Source organism: Somniosus microcephalus, chromosome 24, assembly GCF_052327205.1.
Source record: "Somniosus microcephalus isolate GS21.2 chromosome 24, FLI_Smic_1.0, whole genome shotgun sequence".
Lineage (NCBI taxonomy): Eukaryota > Metazoa > Chordata > Chondrichthyes > Squaliformes > Somniosidae > Somniosus > Somniosus microcephalus.
The window spans coordinates 17,676,975-17,703,217 of record NC_141010.1 but is presented as its reverse complement, the minus strand read 5'-3'; the positions used below and the strand labels follow the sequence as shown (position 1 = coordinate 17,703,217).

Below are 26,243 nucleotides of genomic sequence, written 5' to 3'. Positions count from 1 at the left end.
TTTAATCAACTGTTTTACAACATGGAGGTCTAGTTGTGTCCTTCACTAGTTCCTGATAAGAATGTCCTGCGCAAGCTGGGCCCGTGCCCGAGTATTTATACTCTCCCTGGACAGCGCCACCCGCAGGCCGCTCAGTATTATTTCATAAGTCTTTCTTTCATGAATGACTGATTCATGTCAAGTTCCATGAAGGCTCAGACAAGGAAGGTTCACAGAAGTAATCCTTATGCTGTAGCGAGTCAGCCGATTTCAACCAGGGCACCCAAGATATGCCAACAGTGGGCATCTACTGACCCCATGCAAGCGAGATGCCCTCCACTGACCCTGCAAACCCTAGTGGCACCAGCCTTGGAGGTCAACTGTGGTTATGACTGGTGGTGTAATTGCTGATACCACAGCTTGTGGCTTCTCGACCTGTCGATGTTTAGTGATCCTTTGTATGTGATTTTTAGTGAAAGGAATCTGGTGTTGACTTCGGTCCTTTAACATGTACGATATTTTGTTTTTTTTATTGATTTCTAAGTTTTGGATTATTTTCTGTCTATGGGCAAAAAAAAATCTTCACTTAAAGTTGTTTGTCATCATAAAGTATTTATTTTACACAATCTTCCTCCTGCACCTTCACTCCATTGAAATGAAGATTTGTTACACTGTCTCTAACTCTACCCTATTGTTTGCTTGTGGGCCTGCTCCTGGGCCTGGCTAAAAGAGCCATCAATTGGTCCAGGCAGCGGGCGGTCGAGGGGGTCGTCCAGCCGGATTGCCTGCCTCTCTTCCGCGGCCATGTTCGCGCCCGGGTGGCCCTGGAGATGGAGCACGCGGTGTCCGCCGGCGCGCTTGAGTATTTCCGCGACCGGTGGGCGCCGCGGGGACTGGAGTGCATTATCAACCCGGAAAACCAAATTTTAATTTGATTTGTTAAGTTTTAGTTGAACTTTTGTTTATTTACAGTCCAATTGGGGTTTTTTTTGGGTCCAAACAAAAAGAGTACCCTATTGTTTGCCAGGACCTCAAAAATGTCGACCTGTTTAGGTACCTTCAGCCTTTCCTTCCTGCTACAATTTTCAGGCTTTTAAAAGCCAAATTTAGAGTCATCTCTTCACTGCTTCTTGATTTACACTTGTTTCTCTCCTACTCTCATTAACCTTGGTGATGTCCTGCATTTATGGGCCTTAGCTCATCACGTGGGTTTTTCATTTTAAGAAGCAATCTTGCCAATTGATTTTTTTTTCTGAAAACTTTCACATTTATTTTGAGTGTTCAGGTGAACAGTATGGAGTTTGTTTCCTCCTCTATGGCAATTACAATCTTGTTGGGGTGGAAGACTCTAGACACTTCCCCTTGGGGAGGGAGCATAGGCAAAAGGTTGAATCACCCCAGGAGTGTGATGGAATACTTTCCACTTGCCTGGATGAGCGCAGCTCCAACAACATGCAAGAAGCTCGACACCATCCAGGACAAAGCAGCCCGCTTGATTGGCACCCCATCCACCACTTTAAACATTCACTCCCTCCACCACCGGTGTACCGTGGCTGCAGTGTGTACCATCTACAAGATGCACTGCAGCAACTCGCCAAGGCTTGTTCGGCAGCACTGCCCAAACCCGCGACCTCTTCCACCTAGAAGGACAAGGGCAGCAGGCGCATGGGAACATCACCACCTCCAAGTTCCCCTCCAAGTCACACACCATCCTGACTTAGTATATCGTAGATCCTTCAAGAGTAAACCTTGGAGAAAGTCCACTGCATTTCCTTCCATCTGAAGCATAATCCATGATGACAGGAGGGGGTAAAAATTACAACTAGAGGGAAAGAGAAAATAGAATGTGGATAATAAGACATCGGTAGATGGATTAATAAGACATCATTGGACTGGCATTAATCTGTATTAGTTCTTCACTCTTTGAACATGCTTTGAATTGTAAAAGTCAAGCCACAGGATCTGATCTAATACAGGCAGCAGAGATCCAGCAGGTTTGGTGTCACAATAGGGTATATGGAGGGCACGCAATATGTTGCCTGTTGTTTTTTTAACACTTTTTAAGTTAGAATTTTATTATAGAAAAAGGAAGGGAACTTCTGAAAATACATAGCCAAAAAGAGATAGTAACAGCAGATTGGGGAGCGCCAGGGGACAGGTGTTTAAACTACGCCAGAGCAGGAATAGACTGGATGTTAGGCAGTTCTTCTTATCCCAGAGAGCAGTGAACCTCTGGAATGCGTGGCCGCCTGGTGCAGACTCTCTGCATTGCCTTCAAGAGGGAACTGGGCCGGTTCTTGACTGAGGCAGAGATCACATGGTATAGAAGGTAAGCGGCTTTACAGAGCACCATCCTTCAGCTGACACGCACATGTTTACATTTCTCGTACATCAACATTCGGTGTTTACATTCAATGTACCGTCCTTCAACCGGCTCGTACTTCAACACCCTCTCGCAAAGATTGCAATGGTGTGTGATGGGAGGTTTACAGTATGGCAATACTACAAACATCCCAAGGCCCTGCTTCAACCTTCAACACTGGCTGTTGCTGAGTGAAATCTGTATCTCTCTCTCTCTAATGATGCCAACCACTTTTTTTCCCCATATTGAATGAACTAAATATGAACACCTTTCGGAAGCTGAATTAACTGAGTTCCATATGCCAACAGAAAGCTCTTTCAAGGGGCCGGCATGGGCACGGTGGGCCGAATGACCTCCTTCTGTGCTGCATCATTCTCTGCTCATTCTATAACACATGGTCCATGTGATCTCCTGGACTGGTTTTGATCACTAGGGAGGAGTTTTCCAGAGTACTTTTTCCCTTATTGTCCCTGGGGTTTTTCCCTTTTTTTTGCCTCTCCCCAAGAGATTACATGGCTGCAGGGGAGAGGGGTGGGGGGTAGTAGTTAGGAAGTGTCTCGTCATGATTCTCCAGCCATCATGGGTGTGGGGCAGGCTTGATGGACCAGCTGGTCTTTTCCTGCCCCTCCTTTCTGTATGTTTGTAAGTTTAGTGTTAGCGAATGAGATACATTACCAGGTGCAGTGGGTAGGCACTATCTGTACAAGTTATATGCATACGGTGAAAAGGATCGGATGAGATTGCATGAATCATCTGCAGGTTTGTTGTGTAACCTGGAGACAACACCACCCTTATTGAAGCTTGGGGGTGGGGAAGAAGCAATCCCAGTTATTTGTCTACCACTTCACAAAGTGAGCCTATGGAAAGAGAGGAGGAAAGAGTAGGGGCAGGGAACAAAGGAAAGGAGATGGGTCCACTGAATTTGTTGGGGTCACTTGTCAAGATTTTTGCCTTTTGCCCCTCCATTACTGGATGACTCACTGTGGCCTGAGCAACAACCGAAGCTCTGAATACCAAATGGCCAGACTCCATTCTCCATAGTATCTTTCCTACGCTATCTGAAAATGGTGACTTTTCTCTGAATTTCTAATGGATAATTTTCCGAAGAAGAATCTGAGAAATGTACAAAAGCAAATTTGGGACTAAGTGGAGAACAAAATCAGTGACTTCCCTCAGTTTTGATTGTTTGCTGCGATCCCCAAGGTTTATCATGCAGGGTTCCATACCATTTCTCGAATGCAACAGCTGCTTGCAATGTTCAAAGACAGACTAGTTGAGGCTGGACTCCCTCTCTACGCAATGCTTTTATCGGAATCATAATCATAATAACAAGCTAATTTCAGGGCACCAGCAACAGTCATAATACCAACTGGAATGACAAGCCAGGCACATCTATATGTAACTAATTTGTACTTTTCCAGTTTGATATGTGTTAGTCACCAAAATAGTAAATCAAAGACAGTTAAATTACTGGCAAATACAAGCCCCTCTGAAATCAAGCTTTTTGTTGTGATTTAGGTCGTGAATAGTTTGTTCATCTTCATAGAAATTTAAATTGCGTCACGGGAGGCCAGTGTACAAATATTTTATGCGGTCTCCAAACCTTCTCTCTCTCTGTTCTGTTAATGGAAGCTTTAATCCATTTATTTTAATGGGGTTGATGCCTGTGCTAAAATAACAGAGCGAAGAACTTCAGACAAGCTTGTACCAGTGGGTAGCACCCTCACCTCTGAGTCAGAAGGTCGTAGGTTCATAGTCCCACTCCAGAGACTTGAGCACATAATCTAGGATGACACTCCATCAGGATCATGATTTATAATTGCTCCAGTTGGTGTGAGGGTGAAGTGAGCTCAGGCTTGGTGTGAGGGTGAAGTGGGCTGAGACTCGGTGTGAGGGTGAAGTGAGCTGAGAAAGCTGAATGGCTGCGATCTGTCAAAAGTGACAGCCTTCAGCTTTCAGTGTCGGTGAGAGTTCTAACTGAGTCTGCGTAGAAGGACTCAGGTTAGAAGTCAGACTGTCAGTGTTTGACAGCTTCAAACAGCTGTGAAACACTGATATTTCATCTGTCAAAAACTGTTGACAGATGAAATTTCAGTCTGTGACGTCACCTGTTGCCGGGTGGCCCTTAATTGGCCTGCTGAGCCCGCTGGGCAGAGTCAACAAGGTCAATCAAGGGAAAATCATTCAGATTGGCTGGACGTCGATGGAGGCGGGACTAAAACCCAAAAGTTGTAGTCCCGCCTCCTTCCCGACAGCTTAATGAAAATCCAGCCCTTGGTGTGAGGGTGAAGTGGGCTGAGACTTGGTGTGACGGTGAAGTGAGCTGAGACTCGGTGTGACGGTGAAGTGGGCTGAGACTTGGTGTGAGGGTGAAGTGGGCTGAGACTCGGTGTGACGGTGAAGTGGGCTGAGACTCGGTGTGAGGGTGAAGTGGGCTGAGACTCGGTGTGAGGGTGAAGTGGGCTGAGACTATCTCCTTAAACCCCTCACCTGAGTTGCATTACATTGTTCATGTTGATGCAAGGCCGAAACCACTTTCCTTCAATTGTAAATAGTGTGGTGTGACTGGCCTATTGGATAAGGCTGTATCACTGAACAATTTATTTGAAACTTAATTTTTTTCCATTTGTTGCACGTTTCAATCCTGATGTAAAGCTCTAATTTTTCACACCAGTACATTTGTGTTATATGATTAGTATTTTCCAAACTATTTAAAGAGGTATTTGGGATTCCAAGGCCTCTTACCATAAAAGTTCTTACACTTTTTGTTTAAATACAAACTGACAGCATAAGATACAGCAGCATATCTGAAACATACACGTCTTAATGTCGTTGGATATTGTCCCTGGCTTGGCTCCCAAACTAATCAAATATAGAAATGCTGGCAATTATAAGAACAGTGAAAATGCCAAACTTAAATTAAGACACATGTCTGAAACTGGTTGCTGCATTCCTGTGTTGAATACTGGGCATTTTTCCATGTGAGGTACCCGGGCCAGCATTTGGTACGGCAAGTGACAGTCACCATCCTCAGCACGAACAGACTGGAGGTCCCTGACTGACCTCACGTCTTTAAGGAAACTCAAGTCTTAGTAAAGCGATATCTGAGTTTACATAGAATGTACAGCACAGAAACAGACCATTCGGCCAAACTGGTCCATGCTGGTGTTTATGCTCCACACAAGCCTCCTCCTACCCTACTTCATCTCACCCTATCAACATAACCTTCTACTCCTTTCTCCCTCATGTGTTTATCCAGCTTCCCCTTAAATGCCTCTATGCTGTTCGCCTCAAATACTGTGTTGCAGAAAGGAGTTCAGGTGTACTTCCAACCAAGTTTAAGAAATAGGAGCAGGAGTAGGCCATTCGGCCCTTCGAGCCTGCTCCACCATTCAGTGAGATCATGGCTGATCTTCTACCTCAACTCCATTCACCGGCCCTATCGCCATATCCCTTGATGCCCTTACTAGCCAGAAATCTATCGACTTCTGTCTTGAATATACCCAATGACTGAGCCTCCACAGCCCTCTGGGGTAGAGAATTCCAAAGATTCACCACCCTCTGTGTGAAGAAATTTCTTCTCATCTCAGTCCTGAATGGCCTACCCTTTATCCTGAGGCTGTGGACCCTGGTTCTAGACTCCCCAGCCAAGGGAAACATTCTCCCAGCATCCACCCTATCAAGCCCTGTAATAATTTTGTATGCTTCAATGAGATCCCCTCTCATTCTTCTGAATTCAAGAGAATTTAATGGATTTAGGAGCTCCTAACATGTTTGCTATAGATACATATATAGGGGAAAATGGCATTTAAATATACCTTTGAGCTCTCTCAATGGTTAATTGGGTAAATGCACTGCCTGGTGCACTACAGAGCCAAGCAGAGCAAGAAGGCTCAAGGTTTGAGCCTTGGCCTATGCTGAATTAGGTGATCTGTGCCAGGATGACAGTGGGAGCATTGATGTTACTCTGAGTGTCCCCAGGCTAATCGGGCAGAGTTCCTGATTCTGATTGCTATTCAGTGAGAAAATCCGAGTGTGTGCACGTTGGGTGAGAACAGGATGAGTTTCAGTTGGATGCTCCTGACAGTCAAATAGTCGGCCGACGTTCAGTCTAGACTTGCACACCAAGAATAGCCATTAGACTGAAGTACTGGAAGGCTCCCTGTGATGGTGGAACCAAACCCAAACATGAATCAGTGGCTTCAGGAGAGCAAGGGAAAAAGTTTCTTGATATGCAATTCTCCCTGGTTCAGTTATGATATCGGTGGTTTATTTGTACTATGCATTTATTGCAATTTGCAACATATATTCATTGTCCATCGAGGCAACCTATTGGATAGGTAAGCTTTTTCCAGGATCCACAGTATCTTGCTTCTGTATTAGTGTTTAATTCACTGCCCCTTGTCTTCTAGGATTGCCCACCTTGAAGATGTTCTGCTCTTCTCTCCGACAGGATTTTCGTCTGTCTCTTTTTTTGTTCTGTTCTCTCCTCCCCTCCCCCCTTTCCCCTGCCCCTGCACTTGCTTAAAATCTGTTACATCTCCAACTTTTTCCAGTTCTGACGAAGAGTCATCGACCTGAAATTTTAACTCTGTTTCTCTCGCCACAGATACTGCCTGACCCGCTGAGTATTTCCAGCGTTTTCTGTTTTTATTTCAGATTTCCAGCATCCGCTGTATTTTGCTTTTGTATTGGATAGGGAATTGGTTAGGAGGTCGGGGACAGAGAATATAATGGTAACAGTATGTGACGAGTGTTGCTGTCCTCTCGGGATCTGTACTGGGGCCTCAGCTTTTCACTATATTTATAAATGACTTGGATGAAGGAATAGGGAGCTGTATAACTAAGTTTGCTGATGATACTAAGTTAGGTTGCGCAGTAAATAGTGTGGATGGGAGCCGAAAGTTGCAAAGGGCCATTGACAGACTGAGTGAGTGGGCAAAACTGGGGCAGTTTGAGTTCAATGTGAAAAAGATAGATCAGAGTATTTTCTAAAGGGTGAGAAGGTAGGGACTGTGGCGGAGCAGAGAGATTTAGGGGTCGAAGTACAGAAATCACTAAGAGCTAGTGGACAGGTACAAAAAATCATTTAAAAGGCTAATGGAATGTTGGCCTTTATCTCCAGAGGGCTGGAATACAAAGGGGCGGAGGTTGTGTTACAGCTGTACAGAGCCCTGGTTAGACCCCATCTGGACACTGCGTTCAGTTCTGGGCCCCGCACCTCGGGAGAGCTATATTGCCCTTGGAGGGGAAGCAGCGCAGATTCACCAGAATGAAACCGGGGCTAAAAGGGTTAAATTATGAGGGCAGGTTGCATAGACTATAGGCTTGCATTCCCTTGAATATAGAAGATTAAGGGGTGATCTAATTGACGTTTTTAAGATGATTAAATGATTTGACAGGGTCGCTAGAGAGAATCTAATTCCTCTGGTGGGAGAGGCCAGAACAAGGAGGGCATGGACTTCAAATTAGAGCCAGGCCGTTCAGGAGTGATGTCAGAAGGCACTTCTTCACACAACGGCTAGTGGAAATCTGGAACTCTCTCCCCCAAAAAGGTGTTGAAGCCAAGTTAAATTGAAATATTTCACAACTGAGATTGATACATTTTTGTTAGGTAAGGGTATTAAGGGTTACAGAACCAAGGCGGGTAGATGGAGTTAAGATACACATCAGCCATGATCTAATTGAATGGCAGAACAGGCTCGAGGGGCTGAATGGCCTACTCCTGTTCCTATGTTCCAATTGTGGCATTTTAGTTTATCAGAAGTATTAATAAATGCCCTTTCCCACCTTTTATATTGCCAATTTTAGCCTTGCTGCCTCAGCTTTCTCCTTTGAGCCGGAGCATTCAGAGGTTTCGGATTGACCACCTCCATTGCTCCAAATCAGCAGGCGTGGAGGGGGCACCTTTTAGAGTAGTACAGGCCTCTTTCAAACTCTTCCCCCATCTCAGTTTCCCTTTCCACACCAACACAAGGGCCCTGGCAGCTCCCCTGCGAGCCAGTGAAACCTGAGTATGGAGGGGAGCTGAACCAGGATGGGAGTCTCACCCTGAATGGAGGGTCAATGTTTATCACTGCAGCTGGCCAAAGTAGAAAGGTATTGTATCATATGGGAATTGCTAATATTGCACTGTCCGTCAAGGGATAAGAATAACATTCTGAAAATATTATTCAATGGTTTTGTGTTTTAAAGAGACTTTGAACCTTCAACCAACAATGTTAGTGTTAGAAATAACAACAGAAAATGCTGGAAAAACTCAGCAGGCCAGGCAACATCCGTGGAGAGAGAAATAGTCAACGTTTCGGGTCGAAACCCTTCGTCAGAACTGAGAGAAAAGGCAGGAAATGAAACAAAAGGCAGTTTGGGGGCTGGGAAATGGGGGAGGGGATGAAAGAAGAGACATTAAGAGATATTCAAGGTGAGACGAGATGGTAATAGGACAGGTAAAGAAACAGACAATGGCTCTAGATGAAGTGTGAAATGCGCTGGCAGAGTGAGAGACAGCTGCCATGTGGGAGAGAGAGCAAAAAAAAGGGAAAAGTCACAAACCAAAAGTGTGGCTAAAAAATGAAAATATAATAGGGGCCGAGGTTATGATCTGAAGTTATTGAACTCGGTATTGAGTCCGGAAGGCTGTAAAGTGCCTAATTTTGCTATCGTATCAATGTTAGTGTTAGATTGTTCCAACTTACTCATTGGTGATGCTTTTCTATTTACCTCATTAAATGTTCTCATTCATCAAAACCTCTTGTCTTTTCCAGGTGAAATCAGATGCTACTGTGATGGGCCACAGTGTGTAGCAACAGGCTACATGTGCAAGTCCCAGCTCTCTGCCTGCTTTACCAGACTACTGGACCCACAGAACGTCAATTCTCCCTTATTGCACGGCTGTGTGGACACTTTCTCAAATACGACGGAGATCTGCCATTCACAAAGCTCCTACCACCACAAAGGACACTGGTCACTCTTAGAGTGCTGCTGGGAGGATATGTGTAATTATAAAGGTCTACAGGAAGTTTTGCTGCATTCTGGGAGTAGCATGTCAGGTAATGAATCTTAGAGCATTATTAGTGCATGGTTCATTTGAGAATCACTTTAATAGGGTTTTGCCACCCCATGCAAAGAGTGAATAAGGGATCACACTCTACTGCTCTGGCACATAGGACAGCATCACAAAGCATTGGGACACTGAACACTTCCAGTAGAATTTTTCCAAACATATTCTAGTTTTTCTTCAGCTTACTTGTTCTAGTTTTTGTCTCGTATTTTCCTTGCCGTGCTTTAATTTCTACCTTTTTTATGAATTAAAAACTACCATTATTGCAGAATCAAAAGATGGTTCAAAGCTTTAAGTAGAGTAAGGTTAAGAATTACTAGAATGGGCTTTCATTAAAAACGTAAGGAAGTAGGAATAGGAGAGTATGCCATCCCATTCCCCCAGGTTCTGTTCACAAACCAATCATCTTTGTTCCCCTTCCTCCAAATCTTTTGACATTGCTTATGTCTCCCTCTCCCCCTTGCTACAAATTGACCTTAATGTTCCCCCTCACCAACTCTTTGAATGTGTTGTACCTCTATTCACAAAGTACCTTTACATCTACATCATCAATCCATTTCATTGGCCCAGAAATTCGGGTCTCCACGGGTGAGTACGCGCTGGGTACTCACCCGTGGGCCCGATGGAAGTGCCGGCTTCCTGCATGCACTGCGCATGCGCGGGAAACCGGCACTTCCGTTCCTCTGAACGAAGGGGTTCAGAGGTCAAACGCGTGCGCAGGGGAGGCTGCGCGTACGCATCAAACTTAGTTTTTTTTTTACAGGTTTTTCAGTGAGGGTAAGTCTGCAGAAGTTAGAAATTTAAAAAGCAGGCGTAAGGCCTGCTTTTTACAAGGTAAGTGGTGAATTAATTAAAATTAAAACATTTTTTCCACAGGTTTATTATTTTTAAATACTTTAAAGCAAGGTAAGTTTATTTTTAGCCCCGTTAAAATATAAAATTATTTTTTTCAAAAATTTAAATTATTGTTTAAAATAGTTATTTAATGTAATTTATAGTTTATTTTAAAAATGTGATTTAAAAAAAAATGTATTTGAAGGTTTAGTGCTATTTTGGGGCCGTAGTATTCCTGTCAAGACTTATGAATGGAGCATACCCTGCTCCGATTGGCTGCCCATGGCCCACGTGATCCCAGGGGACGCATCGAACTAACTGCGCCCCTGGGATACGCAAGCACTGCGCGCCAGCAGCTGGACCAGGCCCCGGATCGCAATTCCACGGGAGCCCACAGCTCAACATCCGGCGCGCAAGGTAAGTGCAGGTCGGGGGCTTGCACCCGCGGGAAGCCCCCGACCCGAATTTCTGGGCCATTATGTTAAAGTCTAGGATTCTGCCTCCCACTAACTTATATTTTCTGATGAGAACAGATTTAATTTCGTTAGTTTATCTTCACAGCTCAATGATCTAAAGCCGGGAATTATTCATTTAATTTCTCTAAGTCCTTGCCACTGCCTCTAGATCCTTGTGTAAGTACAGTGACTTCAGCTGTGCACAATACTCCATGTGTGGTCTTGCTAATGCTTCGTAAAATCCCTTAACCTCAAGTGCTGTACCCCTGCCGCAGGAGTAACATTCCATGGATCCCACAGCTAAGTGGGGATGGTTTATGCTGTTATTATTTTCTGTTGTGTCTATAAAATTCTCATGGAGGAAACAACCGTTGCTTCATTAGTTAGAAGTTGGAGACAAACCTCTCTTAATGTCTGTTTATGCTAAAGTGTTGTCTCCAAAGTGAGCTCTTCCTTAAAAAGGTGGTGGTGAGCCACCTTCTTGAACCGCTGCATTTATACAGTGCCTTTTATGACTTCCGGACGTCTAAAAGTGCTTTACAGTCAATTAAGTACTTTTTGAAGGGTAGACACTGTTGTAATGTAGGAAACGCAGCAGCCAATTTGCACACAGCAAGGTTCCACAAACAGCAATGTGATAATGACCAGATAATCTGTTTTGGTGATGTTGGTTGAGGGATAAATATTAGAGAGGACACCGGGGAGAACTCCCCTACTCCTCTTCGAAATAGTGCCACAGGTTTTTTACATCCACCCGAGAGAGCAGACGGGGCCTCGGTTTAACGGCTCATTTGAAAGACGGCACCTCCGACAGTGCGGCACTCCCTCAGCACTGCACTGGAGTGTCAGCCTAGATTTTTGTGCTCAAGTCTCCAGAGTGGGTACTTGAACCCACAACCTTCTGACTCAGAGGCAAGAAGTGCTCCAACTGAGCCATGGCTACCAGCTAGAAAATTCAGGTTGCGACTGCAACCTTTGAACAGCTACGTAACTTTGTACCATCTTGCACGTGTGTGCGAGTGTTACTGCCACTTCTTTGTGTCTACTTCAGAAAATAAACAGGGTAAATTCAGAGCCTTTCAGACGTTGGTGAACTGCTTCCACCAGACGTAATGAGAACATCTTTATCATCTAGTGCCCCAAATAGTTGGGGGGAAAAATTCAGCTGTTTGCGCCTCCCGTTAGTGCCTTAAGAGGGTGCTAATGGGGCGCAAAGCAACTAGTGCCCGGGCGCGACGCTGTTTGCGCCGCTCGCAAAATTAACTAGACATTTTGCGGCAGCGCTAAACACTACCGCCACGATCTCCTGCACCAGCAGATCATGACAGCAGTCGAGTGCGCAATGCCCCGGTAGCGCCCTGGACCGGATATTGAGTGGCGCCACCTGCCTTACCGCCTGCCGCTAGAAACGACAGGTTGAGGGGAGCGTTTTGCAGTCAGAAAGGGACTGGGGGAGCGCTATTTAAAGGCGACCGCTTCCTGCCTTTTTTTGTTGGTGACATTTTTGCACCACGCATTCTGAGAGAGAGAGAGAGAGGGGGAGAAATTCGGTGGAGCCGCAAACAGGGCGCCAAGCTCGCCTGGGCGCCGGAATTAGCGCAGCGATCGGAGCAGTTGCGACCGCCAGAAATTCAGCTTGAACGCCCCAAGAGGGACACGGGGCGAGGCTCGAGGCGCTCCGCGTTCCTCTTAGGGTGCTGAAACTGAATATCGCAGCGCAACATGCCGCAGCACCACACGCTGCGGCATGGCACGCTGCGGTACTGCAGGCCTTCCTCCCATTCTTAAGGGGGAGGGGCCTGCATCAGCGCGATCAGAGATCGCGAGTGCCGGCAAAAGAGCCCGGCACCGAGGAGAAGTGCTGGGCTCTCGGAAAACAGCCGTCACTGCCACGGGGGGAGATCAGGAGGCCGGGGACGGAGGTGCTGGCAGGTGGCCACTGAAAAAAACGGCCACCCCGCACCTCCACCTTAATTTGTGCCACTGCCGCCACAGGTAGGCCCCATGAACCGGGCGCGATTTGCGAACGGCGCTACAGAGGCGGGCGCTACCGAATATCGAGATCGAGGCGGTAGCGGGGCGCTGCACACACCGATGACGTCATCGGTGGCGGCGCAGCGCAACAGGCTAACGCCACCATTAGCGCCCCAGCTAAATATCGCAGGAGGCGTGGCCAGTGGCGCTAAAGCCACTGAGTGCCCTCTTTAGGCGCTAACTGGTGGCGCAGCCCACCGAATTTCTAGGCCAGAGACTTTTGGAGAAATTCAACGCTGTGTGAAGGAGTTTTGGGTACTGAGCAGCACTTTGCAGGTTCATTTTGATTTGCTCTTCCTTGCTTCGCCAGCGCTCTGCGGTAGCGCCTCGCTCCTCGGCCTTTGCGCCTTAAGAGAGGTGTGTAGCACCTGATTTAGCGCTCCAATCACCTCCAGGGGCGATAAAAGCCAAGTTTGCCGTCGGAGGCGATAATTAGCGCCTGGCGCTAAAATTTGCGCACGGCCAATAACGGCGCTCCAAACGGGGCGATACTGAATTTTTCCTCGTTGGACTGTGGTCCTGTTCACGTTGATGCCTGGAGTCACTAGTTCAGATTCTCCAGATGGCAGCCAAAGCTATGTTAATCTACCCTGCTTATACTACAAAAAACAATCATGTCACAAACAAGGAGAACCCCAGTAACACTGCATTGCTCAAATGTAAAAGCACCAGGAAAGTTGCACTTTCATATTGTTTAGGTGGATAACTGGAGGGCATTCAGTTGTCAAAGTCATGGCTTGACTGATATATATAAATAAAAGTGAGCCAGTCAACCCAAATATTGACACAAGTGTCTCTGTACCCAAATCAAAGTAGAAAAGTAAATAAATAAAACTCCTGGAAATGGAGCAACGTTACTAGCTGGTGAAAAGTATTGCCCAGTACAAGGATGTCAAATAATCAACCTTCATAACAAATTTAGAAGAAATATTTAGCAACATAAGGGGAAGGAGTCAGTTAATAGAAAATTGCCAATTTCCTTGTTGGCTTGCTTTTCAAACCCTTTCTGCTTTCCCTCTCCATCTCTCCTCTATAAACTGCTGTGATGTTCCTCACCGAATGAGGAAACTATACATCTCAATGTTGTGAGGCATACGTCCAAAATTTGCCTCCATGTGGCCTCCCCACAATTGGATTTTGGGGAATTTCAGTCAGTACAGGGCTGGTTTACATTACAAACAGGCCTGGGAGAAGGGTCCTGTGCAATGTTTTCATTTTCTTTTCAAACACAGATTGTTAAACATTGGAAGCTTTTAAAAATTATTTATAAAAGCAGAAAATGCTGGAAAATCACAGCAGGCCCATCAGCCTCTGAGCGAGAAAGGCAAGTTAATGCTTTGCATGTAACGGTTCATCAGAACCCTGACTTAATTGATTAAGTTGACCCACTTCCACCTTTCATAAAATATAAGTCATCCAGAGTACTGTGGCTCGCGTCTTCACTCATACTAAAGCCTGCATCCCCATCACCCCTTCCTCATCAAGCTCCATTTGGCTTCCCAAATCCCAGAGAATCAACTTTTAAGATTCTCATCCTCACCTTCAAATCTTTCCATGGCCTTGCTCCTCCCGACCTCCATGATGTTCTCCGGTCCTATGTCCCTGTGCATATCTTTTAGTCCTCCAATACCAGTCTACTCCACCTTCCTCACTCTCTCCGCTCCTCTATTAGTGCTCTGTCCTTCAACCTCCCGGGCCCCCAAGCTCTCCCACCATCAACTGGGGTCGGGGATCAGACCACCCCTCCAGGGTTGGGGATCAGACCCCCCACCGGACCTGGAACACCTTCCCTCACCCCCTTCCACCCCAGGGATCAGACCCCACCCCCCCCCCCCCGAACCATCCTGGGCCCAACACCTACCTGGTCCTGTGGCCTCCTTGTCCGCGTTCCCCGCACGACTGGAAGCCAGCCTGTCAATCAAGCTGACTTCCGGGTGGGGAGCCCGCCCTTTCCGTCGCACGCACACAAACTCCGCACCAGGTGGGACCCGGGAAAATCTAGAGCAATATTTTTAACACCCCTATGATGTTTCTCGCTGGGTCGCTCGCAGCAGTGTCCTGGAGATTAACCTTTAATTCCTGGAGACTCCAGGGAAATCCTGGAGACTCCAGGGAAATCCCGGAGGGTTGGCAACCCCACTGTCTAATTTTGATTTCCATTGATTTCAATTGGGATGAAGGGGTATGGGGAGAGAGGGGGAATATGATATTGAGATAGAGGATCAGACATGATCATATTGAATGGCGGAGCAGGTTCGAAGGGCCCAATCCTGCTCCTATTTTTCTATGTTTCTATAACAGACGGCTGAATCGATATTGCCCGTTTTACGCTATTACCCAAAATCTAAAATTACCCATTCTCAGTGCTAACTCCAGCCCTTAAGACAGAAAAAGGTATTTTTCTGCCATAAAAACAAATGACCATAACACTATCTCTTGAGACAGAATCATTAAATTAAATAATTAAGAAAAGGACTAAGTTCTGTATAATGTGAATAATGCCAGCTAGTTGTTTGCAGATGATGGCAGTGGTCGAATCTCAAGGCACTGCTCCAGCCTCGAGCTCTATGACATGACTGGGGGGAGAGGATTCTCCTCATTGCTCCTGCCTTTTGTCCCGTTGTTCTGAGTGAGCATTGATGTAATGGTGATGATAATTGTGCCCCGATCTGACTCCTGAGTGCACTAAAGCCAAGCCATCTCACATTGTTTTAGATTCGCACCATGTGGAGTATAACTCCTGTCTGACATGAAGGCAGATTTAAAAAGTGCCCCTTCATCCCCGTGGACCTGCGATCTTTATAAGCTTAGTACTGAACCTTTTTAAAATGTGGAGAGGAAGCAAAGACTGTCACCTGCACGCTGCTAAGATCAACAAAAAACTAGCGGGCAAGCAGAGCCCTGTGTTTGGGTAGCAGGCAGAAAGCGAGTCGCAACCAGCCGCAGCCCACAATATAACTTACTCTGTAGCTACTGGTAATGCAGTACTGGTGCAGCCTTGGAATAGAAAGCAGTCTGATGGATCTTGATTTCAGCTCTGAGAGGATGCAGGAATAGCACGCAATGGCTTGCTTATCCGAGTATGCGCGTGCATGCTTGTGTGTACGCACACTATATATAGATATAAATACGTGTGTGCGATATTCGTAACATTCCAATTTTGAAATTTATATAAAATCTGGAAAGACTACGGGGGAAAAATGTGGTTGCTTTGCACCTCCCGTTAGCATCCTAAGAGAAACTCAGCGGGAGGTTAGCGGCGGCAGTAACTGGTAGCGCCCCAGCCGCGATCTTCGGGAGCGCCCCCTGACTTACCGCTGGACGCTATGTCCGACGGGGTCAGGGGGGTCTACCTGCGTCCGGGGTGGTGCTATTTAAAGGCGAGGTGCGGGGCGGCCATTTTTGTTGCTGGCTGCCTGCCAGCACCTGCCTGCGCTCCCGTCCCCGGCCTCCTTACCCCCACCCCCCCCCGCGGAGTGCCGGCTGCGCTCCAAGAGCCCGGCACTTCTCTTGAGTGGCGGGCTCTTGTGCCGGCACTCCCGATCCCTGGTGGCCCAGCTGGGCCCCGGGTCACGCTGCGCAAGGCCCCTCCCCTTTAAGAAGGGGAGGAAGGCCTGCAGTACCGAGGCGCAATGTTGACTCACAGCATCCCAAGTGGGATGCGGGGCGCTTCCAGTAGTGCTTCGCTTCCCTCTTGGGGCGCAACCACTCAATTTCCGGAGATGGGGCGCTAAAAGTAGCGCCCCGGCGAAGTTAGCGCCCCAAATGGGGCACTACTCAATTTTTAGCCCTACATCCGTAATCGTAAACATCTGTGGGTTCCAAAGAGTAGCATTCAGCACAGAGAGGGTTAATGTGTTGCGAATTGTAATAGTTTTAAGATGGGTAGTTGATACTGAACACAAACATCCTGTCATTTTTATTTTGAATACTAAGCTTTTTGTAAATTTTTTCCTGAAGGAACATAATTTTACAAATATAAATCTTTTAAAACGGAGTCTGTTTAGAATAATGAATAGCAGCAACTTGAATGTTAACCATCAGCTTAAACTGTAGCAGTTTGAAACCACTGATTTATAGGCCATGGTGAACCAATTATAGGGCTTTAATTACTTCACCCTGATCCTCCTCCTGTTTAAAATACCTTTAACTGTTGCAGAATTTTTTTTACCAAATGTTCTGCTTCTTAAAGAAGAACTCGCCCTGTTCAAAAGTGTTCAGTCACTGGACTGGGCCTCCGTCATGGAGATTCAAGTCCTGGACAAGCCTAGGCTCCCAAAGCTGCCTCCACGGAGAAAGACAGAAATAAGAATAACATACAAACCATCTTTACAAAGAAACTGGGATAGATTGTGAATGGGTGTGGGTTTCCGGTGGCTGGCTGGTTAAGTGCGACCACCAGCCACCTGATAGTCCTGACGGGAGAGCCGATCCGTTTTGACTGCCTGCGAATGGAAAACGAGCACCTTGAGGTAGCCCATTGGCTCTGGGCTACTACAGCATCAGGTACCATGGGGGCGCCAGGGATGAGGGGTCTGTTCTCAGAAGGCAGGGGGCATGATGGGGCGGGGGGGGTGAGAACCCAGTGCATACGCCAATGCGCCAGGTTGATTTTGTGGAGCCCGGAGAACCCTGATTTGCACAAAGAGGGCTTACCGCCTGACTCAAGTAGGTGCTCCAGCTGTGGAGAGGTAGGCCCTGGGGCGAATAGGACAGCCACACTGTTGGTGGGAACAGGGCGGTAACTCATTCCCCACCATTTTCAGGCACTGCCACCTCCCTTTCGAATCCTCAAAATCTGCCCCACAGTTTGCTAACTTCTTTGTATGTTCTTCCCTAATTTTCTCTTGTAGGGGTGGGACTCTTGTTCTTTGGTTCACTGAATGCTAGCCGCCATCTGGTCCCTGGTTCATTGCCTGCAGAGGCGGTGAGTCTGAACAATCCATATTGGCAGGCAAGTTGACTAGAGGGCGGGGAAGCAAATCACAGCCAAGCGAAATCCTGTCCTGATGCAATGCCCACAAACATACACTTTCCAAGAGATCAGGAGCAGGAACTTTGGCTGATTTTTCCCCTCTGTAGCTTGTGTCAATAAGGCCAATTGTAACATCCCCACTTGCTATCAAGGCAGAGATTAGCCAATTTAGCAGACCAGGGATTAAATTTGGCTTCTTCCCATCATACGGCACTTAGTCCTTAGAAGGAAGCATGCGTTTTGCTAAGCACTATTAAGTCTCTCTCTTTCCTCAGCCAGGGCCAGTATATCACTATACACTTGAGTTATAAGATTAAATTTCAGTCCTGCTACTCTCAGCCATGTTGTGGGGGGAAAAAAATCCAACTTGCAATATTGCACTTGAGAAAAGCTTCCAGTAATACAGCAGTGTGTAGTATTCCACACAACTTTCCACTAACTTGGGTGAGTATATTGGAGACATAAGAAACATAAGAAATAGGAGCAGGAGTAGGCCATTCTGCCTCAACTACATTCACCGGCCCTATCGCCATACCCCTTGACGCCCTTACTAATCAGAAATCTATCGACTTCTGTTTTGAATATATCCAATGACTGAGCCTCCACAACCCTCTGGGGTAGAAAATTCCAAAGATTCACCACCCTCTGTGTGAAGAAATGTCTTCTCATCTCATTCCTGAATGGCCTACACTTTATCTTCAGGTTGTGACGGTGAGAATCAAATAAAATTGAGGGGAATCACTTTTGTAGACCAGACTGACTACCCTTGTTTACCTTAGAAAGCAGGAGATTTTGAGCTAACCTGGAAGTTTAGGTCTTTAAAGCTTTTGGATTATGACGATAACTGACAAAGGTGATCAGGAAAAATATGTTGACTATGGTGAAGTGTCCAAACACCACAGGACACAAGTTAAAAATTAAGACGGTAAGAGTCCGAGGTGCGGTCACATGGGGAAGTTTTTCACCCCAAATATAATATTGTTCTGAAAAAAATCACAGAGAAAAGCCACTGAAGCAGACAGAATAAATGGCTCCAAGAGGCAACTGGATGTGTATTTGGAGAGAGTAGAAATCGAGAGATACGGTGAGAAGGAGCATTGGTGGGGTTGGTTTATCAAGAAGGGACAGCCTTGTTGGGCCTAATAGCCTTTTCCTGTTCCTCACAATTCTTATGGCTCCAGTCAATGAGTTCAGCATCAGCGGCAATGACTGAGCATTAGTAGCATGTTGACGTGAGAAAACCCGTGAAACAGAGAATGAGTTAAGTGATGCTGTGCAAGTACAAGTTGACCTCTTGCCCTGAGTGCTTGGTGTTTGTTTATAAGTGTCGCTGATCTTTAAGGGGTTGCGTAACTACAGCCTACTATTGTGTTGGAATATTGCTGTGTGAATTGGTGGGAAAATAATTGTTTATGAATATAATATAAAGGAAATGCATACCAAATGTAAGGAAAATACAGATTCCCCGTTCAGAGGCAGACTAAATACTGTCAGTAACAGAAGAATTAGTCGTGTCAATAGCTCATTAAATAATACTGTAAATGTTTTGACATGTAAGTTTTATGATTCACCTTTGGTATTCAAAATATGTACCAGTAATTTTACTATAGTTTCACAGATTGCCGTGTATGAGGATCCATGACAGAAGTTCCGCAATATTAAATTCCTGTTACAGTGGAAGCTGTTTAGTGTAATTACCCTCAGGAACTCCTGTTTGATCTGAAGAAATCCAACCATTTTCACCACCGACCTCCGTGTATTGCTGGAGAGACATTCAAGCTTTGGGGGCGGTGCACAGAAGAGCGGGAATATGGTGTTGAGATAGAGGATCAGCCATGATCATATTGAATGGCGGAGCAGGCTCGAAAGGCCGAATGGCCGACTCCTCCTATTTTTCTCTGTTTCTATGTGGTAGGTCCCTTAAGTCAATGGGCTGAGCCATGAGGAGACGCTAGAGAAAATAGGACTTGTCAGCCTCGAATGGAGGTGGTGAAATGGCAGTGTACCTCACATAGAAGATGGTAAACAGAATAGAATAGGTAAATTCAGAACATTACTTCACATTAAAACAAGGGAAGCACACGCTCAAACTGGCGAAAGAACATTTAGGACCGATATCAAGCTCTTCTCCATACAGAGAAAGATCAACACATGGGAGTGGCAGTGGAGTGAAGGCAAAAACCTGGAAATCATTTAAAATCAATGGCATAAAAATTGGGCAGTTTCTATAAAGAGCGGTCTATCCACACCGCCAGATTACAGCCCAGACAGTGAAGACACAAATTTACCCCTATATGTAAAATATAATTTCAAAATTTAATTTAAGTACATTTTAAGAGACACAACAGAATGTAGAACTCAAATCTTCATTTGACTTTTCATATACATATGGGCAGGATTTTCATTGGGCCTTGGAGGCGTGTGGGGGGTTAAATCGCGAAATCGGGGGGCACGAACCCATCCCGCCCCCAACCCGCCTCCATGCCAGTTTCAAAGGAGGCGGGTACCCGACCTGTGCTGGGAGCCGCCTCCCTGAGGCGGGAAGGGGATTAGTGCCAACTCGATGGAGGCGGGACTATAACCCCAAATGTTGTAGTCACGCCTCCTACACGCCTCCAGTATCAAAATCCAGCCCTACTCTTTGATAGTTGATTCCATTAGCTGAATCCTTTTGAAGAAGTAAACAGTGGGTTTATTGAGCTGTTATATGGCACATTTTACATGGCTGTGAAGTGGTTTTGTCTTCACAGTAATGCAAAAATATGCAATATAACCAACAAAATCAGTGTGAGATCAGGCTTTGGCTTCCGATACGAGATCACCTTGATTAGGTGTTCCAATACAACTTCAGCTTCACATTAGCCGCACTATAACAACACCCACTGTATTAAGCTAACTTTTTAATCATTTTAAAGTTAAGAGTTTAAGGAAATCCCAAGTGATCTCCTCGAGACATCTTTAAGTTTGAATGTTAGTTAAGAGACAAATGGTCATGGGAAATTTTTTGTTTTATTCGCTTATGGGTTGTGGGCGTCGCTGACAAGGCCAGCATTTATTGCCCATCCCTAATTGCCCTTGAGAAGGTGGTGGTGAGCCGCCTTCTCGAACCGCTGCAGTCCGTGTGGTGAAGTACTGGTAGGGAGGGAGTTCCAGGATTTTGACCCAGCGACGATGAAGGATCGGCGATATACTTCCAAGTCAGGATGGTGTGTGACTTGGAGGGAACTTGGAGGTGGTGGTGTTCCCATGCGCCTGCTGCCCTTGTCCTTCTAGGTGGAAGAGGTCGCGGGTTTGGGAGGTGCTGCCGAAGAAGCCTTGGCGAGTTGCTGCAGTGCATCTTGTAGATGGTACACACTGTAGCCACGGTACGGAGTGAATGTATAAGGTGGTGGATGGGCTGCCAATCAAGCGGACTGCTTTGTCCTGGATGGTGGCGAGCTTCTTGAGTGTTGCTGGAGCTGCACTCATCCAGGCAAGTGGAGTGCCAGCACTCTGCTGCTGATTAGTGGAACACAACAGATGTAGTTAGAATACCCACGTACTATGCACTGCTTTCCTTTGTAGAACACACCATAACTCAGTGCTGTTGGCTTGCACTATTCTGAAGGCAAGTACCACTCTAAAAATGCTACTTGGTGCACAACTGTAGCATTACGCGCAAGAAAGAAAATGGTCCTTTTGAAAGTAATCCTCCATAATTACTGAATCATCTACCCATAATCACTAAGCACTTTCCACCCTTACCTAACTATATGCTAGCTCATGTGTAATTTGTTCATTAAAGGTACCTGAAAGAAAAACTAATTTTACAGTGAGGGGTATTGCAAGAAGTATTAACTTTAATCTTTGTATAATTAGACTACACCCTTTTATGATCCTTCCAAAATGGTATTGTGTTGGAGAGTGCTCAGAGATGAGAGAGCAGGATGTTCGTGCAACTCAGCACTCCAGGGGCCCAATTACATTGGAAAACCTCTTTCTAAAGGAGCTTCCCTGTGCTGGTTGATGCTGGAGAAACCATACCATTTTCATTATGGGCCATTTCTACAGCAGTGGATCAACTCTCTCATTCTCTGCCAAATATCCCCCTCCCGCTGCTTGTCTGAAGGCATTAACTCCTTGCTGAGGTCTGTCGCCTGTCACTTTAATTCACCGCTCCATTCCCACTCAGACCTCACCGTCCTCGGCCTCTTGCATTGTTCCACGGAAGCTCAGCGTAAGCTCGAGGAACAGCACCTCATCTTTCGATTAGGCACTCTACAGCCCTCCGGACTCAACATAGAGTTCAACAATTTCAGATCATAACCTCGGCCCCTATCATATATATATATTTTTTATCCACACTTTGTTTTTTTTCTTCTCCCCCACATGGCAGCTGTCTTTCATTCTGCCAGTGTAATTTACACTTCATCTCGAGCCATCCTTTGTTTCTTAACCTGTCCCATTACCATCTCCTTTTGCCTTGAATATCTCTTAATGTCTCTTAACCTCTCCTGCCTTCTATCCTATCACAGACCTTCCCTTTTGTTCTTTCATCCCCTCCCCCATTTCCCAGCCCCCTATACTCGTTTAAAAATCTGTTCCATTTCCTGCTTTTTTCCAGTTCTGACGAAAGGTCATCGACCTGAAACGTTAACTCTGTTTCTCTCTTCACAGATGCTGCCTGACCTGCTGAGTATCTCCAGCATTTTCTGTTTTTATTTAAATACTTTTTGAAGTGTAGTCACTGTTGTAATGTAGGAAATGCAGCAGCCAATTTGTGCACAGCAAGCTGCCACAAGCTGCAATGTGTTCACGACCAGATCATCTGTTTTTAGTGATGTTGGTTGAGGGATAAATATTGGCTAGGACACCGGGGATAACTCCCCTGCTCTTCTTTGAAATAGTGCCATGGGATCTTTTATGTCCACCTGAGAGAGCAGACAGTGCCTCGGTTTAACATCTCATCCGAAAGACGGCACCTCTGACAGTGCAGCACTCCCTCAGCACTGCACTGTAATCCTATTTGATAGGCTGCAGAGCAAACCCATGTCTTGCTCTGGGATTCAATGCAGATCCAAATCTATGAAGACCATTGGACTGGATGAGGCACCCTGCTTTCTACCCTCCACAACATGACAGAGGTATTCTTGGGAGCAGTACCACAAGGGTTAATCCTGCTTACACCTGACATTCATGTTATATGAGAATGCATGAACTTCACCTTAACATTCTGTATCAATCCACAAAGTCTCCACATAAGTCAGTGAAATAGCCAATTCCCTCGTGACTCCCATGGTCTGCGGATTTTTATCTTCTTGCTAATGATTCGCGTATAACAGGGCTCACTACAATATCAGTGCTGTAGAGTGCCAACACCACTGGAGACAACAGCTTCCCTTCCAGAGGCCAGAGACCTTCTGTTGTGCTCAAGTGGCTTGTCCAACAGTACAGGCCAGAGGTGCAGTTTCTCACATGAGGTCTTGTACATATCTTCCCTAGCCAACGTGCAGAAACCAAAATCATGAACCCCAACTCTTAACCAGCTGTGAGTGTACAGATGTTGGCTGCTCCAGTGCTGTTCAATCCACCCCACAGTTCAAGAGCTGACATAGAAACGATGGGCCGAATGGCCTCCTTCTGTGCCGTATGATTTGAAGAAATGTTGCATTTAACAGCAGCATTGGGCTGGATTTTCATTGAGTCGTCGGGTAGGAGGCGGGACTACAACTTTCGGGGTTGTAGTCCCGCCTCCATCGAGTTCTAGCCAACCCACGCGATTTTGACTTGATTGACCTTGTTGAGCCCGCCCAGCGGGTCGGGTACCCGCCTCCTTTGAAACTGGCATGGGGGCGGGACCCCCGATTTCAGGATTTTAACCCCCCACACGCCTCTGATCCCGCCTCCACGGCCCAATGAAAATCCTGCCCAAAGCTATACAATGAATTGGTGTATGTTTTTCTCTCTTTTTCTCTTTGGAATAATTACAAACCAACACTGGTTAGAAATAAACCTGAGTTGCAATAAGTTGCTAACGTGACCTCTCGATCCGATTTCAGACCGACGAGCCAAGAAGCAGCGGACCTCCGGGACTAGGAACCTGGCCTACCAGCAAAAGGCCAACGCCAAGGAGATCTGGTTCAGGGCTGCCGTGATCGCTGTGTGCATCGCGGGTGCTTTCATCTTGGTGCTGCTGGTCATGTTAGCCCTTCGAATGCTGAGGAGTGAAAACAGGCACCTGCAGCGGCAGCACGAGCAGATGATCTCACGGCTCCACTACAGCTTTCAGGAGCCCCCCACAGAAAAATTTCAGGTGGGGTGCTTGGATCTTGATCCCACGGCGACGGCTGCCAGAGACCATGAAAACTGCTGCATGATGCATAATAAGCAACAGCACTTGGACCCATACCGTGAAAAACTCGGCTCATTCTTTCCTTGGGATGTGTACAGTGGCCACAAGAAGCCAACCCTGGTGTGATTATGGGTATTCCTACTTAACCATTAGCTTCCCTGGTAAATCCCCAGGCCCACAGTTAACCATGCAAGTTTAACATTGGCCTCTTATTTCTATTAAAACGCAGTCATGATTAACAATGAAATAATTGCCAACTCTGTTTGTAGTTTATGACTTGTTTTGGTGCCAGTTTCTGAGTTACTGTTTGATGCCCTGGCACAGTTTTACTTGCCAGCGTCCAACTTGTGTGAACCCTTGGGGGTATAGAGTGCAATGCTTTTCTCTGATGTAACTGCCAGACTAAACTCCAACGAGACCCTGCTGAATAAGAATTTTAATACTGATGGATGATGCATGTCAGGCTTATTTACAGATACACACCTTCTGAATGATAATTGTATTATAATGTACGATATAATTACAGATTTGGTAACACACTGCAAACAGTAATCTTTTGGTACCTTTATCTGATGCCATATCATGTACTCTGCCTGTGGGGCAATCTTCACCTCATTCACTTAACCTGTTGTTTTAAATTGTTGCAAAGTAATGGAGGATGGTGACTCATAGCAACAACACTTGGGAGGGAACAGAACAGCCAGATGTGGCAATGCCAACAGGGGGAAAGATACGAACCAGTATGGCGAAACACAAATGCAAAAACTGACTGTGGACCAATGTTCCCTTTAAGTTGCGTGGGCGCGCAGCTCGCTGGACCTCCCGCGCAGCCGGCTTTTCAGTGGTTAAAAACTTTGCCTGCGCAGTGTTTTGATTGGGCCGCACAGCCCCTTAAAGGGGCTGCGCACCCAAAAAAAAATGAACGGCAACGTTGGTGTGGGCCACAGGGGTTGCTGGACTGAAAAAGGCTACGGTCCATCTAGTTCGCCTTCTATCATCCTGGTAGACACATGGTGCAATGATGGTGGAGTTGACACAGAGTAAAGCTCCCTGTGCTCTGCCTAAACTATTTGCCTGAGCCCTAATCTCAGACGGTCATCTCTACAGCACCTGTGCAACATTTTCTTCACCCACTGTAAATAGTTCTTGGGCCTCTCTGTGTGAGATTGCCCGTTTAGCGCCAATATTAGGGGTGGTTTTGTGCGGTTGACTCATGCTCACAGGGGCCCTGGTTGAGACTGCCTGAGCTTTATTTTTTCCCCTTAGGACACAGCCAGCAGAGATACAAGACCTCATCCCTTCAGTCAGAGCTGTAATCCAGCTAAGGTCTCCGAGGGGAAAAGATGTTGTGGTGCCCACTGGACCATTACACCGCTTGTCAGACTCTATGAATGAAAAGGCCTGAGCATATTTGGGGCTTCACTATGACGGTGATTTATTTTAAGCATAAGGAGAAGCCGGGAGGAGTCCACATACCTTCTCTTTCATTGTTGCTGTTAGATCACTGTCTTGTGTTGAAACAGAACCAGACAGGCAATACAGTTAGAGGTTTCTGTGATGTTCACTGAGAATACCGTGGAACATTACAATGCTCTTAGCCAACCACAGAACTGCTATCAACATAATCTACAATAACACATCCAGACACACTCTCCCCACAGACTACAATACGAGCTATAACAGTCAATCCTGAGATAAATGAAACACTTTTTTGATTTCAATCAATTATATTACCCAGCAATTTTTAAAAATCACAAGTTTCTTCTTAAAGAGCGATTTTTAATTCGTTTTTTTAAGTTTGTTGAATGTAAAGTGGCAGGTGATTGTGCCTGAGGCTGTGTGCTTGTTGAGGGATGTGGGTGTTCTGATAAACCTAGAGGAAGTGCAGGCAGTTTATAAGGAATACATAAGGGTGGAAGTTGTGTTACAGCTGTACAAAGCTCTGGTTAGACCCTATCTGGACACTATACAGCACCGACGGGACCGAGCTGTTGCCGATCTATCAAAGCTGCCGGACATACCAGCGTTAATGTTGAAGCATACGGAGGTTTTCATCTCCATATCTGACAACAAACACTGTTGCTTAGCAACAGCTTCTAAACAGTCGGCCCGTACCTTAGAAGCGTCTCTGTAGCTTAGCAACAGCTTCAGAGAGACTTTACAGACTTTGACTGTTGGAAAAAAAAGCCACGAGAAGAAAAAAAACCTAACAA

At 46.1% G+C, this 26,243-nt stretch overlaps 1 protein-coding gene across 1 annotated transcript in view; it reads left to right on the top strand.

Moving 5' to 3' along the window:
- The window catches only part of LOC147101094 (BMP and activin membrane-bound inhibitor homolog), a 51,314-nt gene extending 26,738 nt beyond the window's left edge, over positions 1 to 24,576 (top strand). The window contains exons 2-3 of the mRNA XM_085966278.1: positions 9,106 to 9,390; positions 23,738 to 24,576. Of these exons, the coding sequence (XP_085822404.1) occupies positions 9,106 to 9,390; positions 23,738 to 24,156 (704 nt within the window). The 3' untranslated portion in view covers positions 24,157 to 24,576. The remainder of the gene's footprint in view (positions 1 to 9,105; positions 9,391 to 23,737) is intronic.
- The last annotated feature ends 1,667 nt before the right edge of the window (positions 24,577 to 26,243 follow it).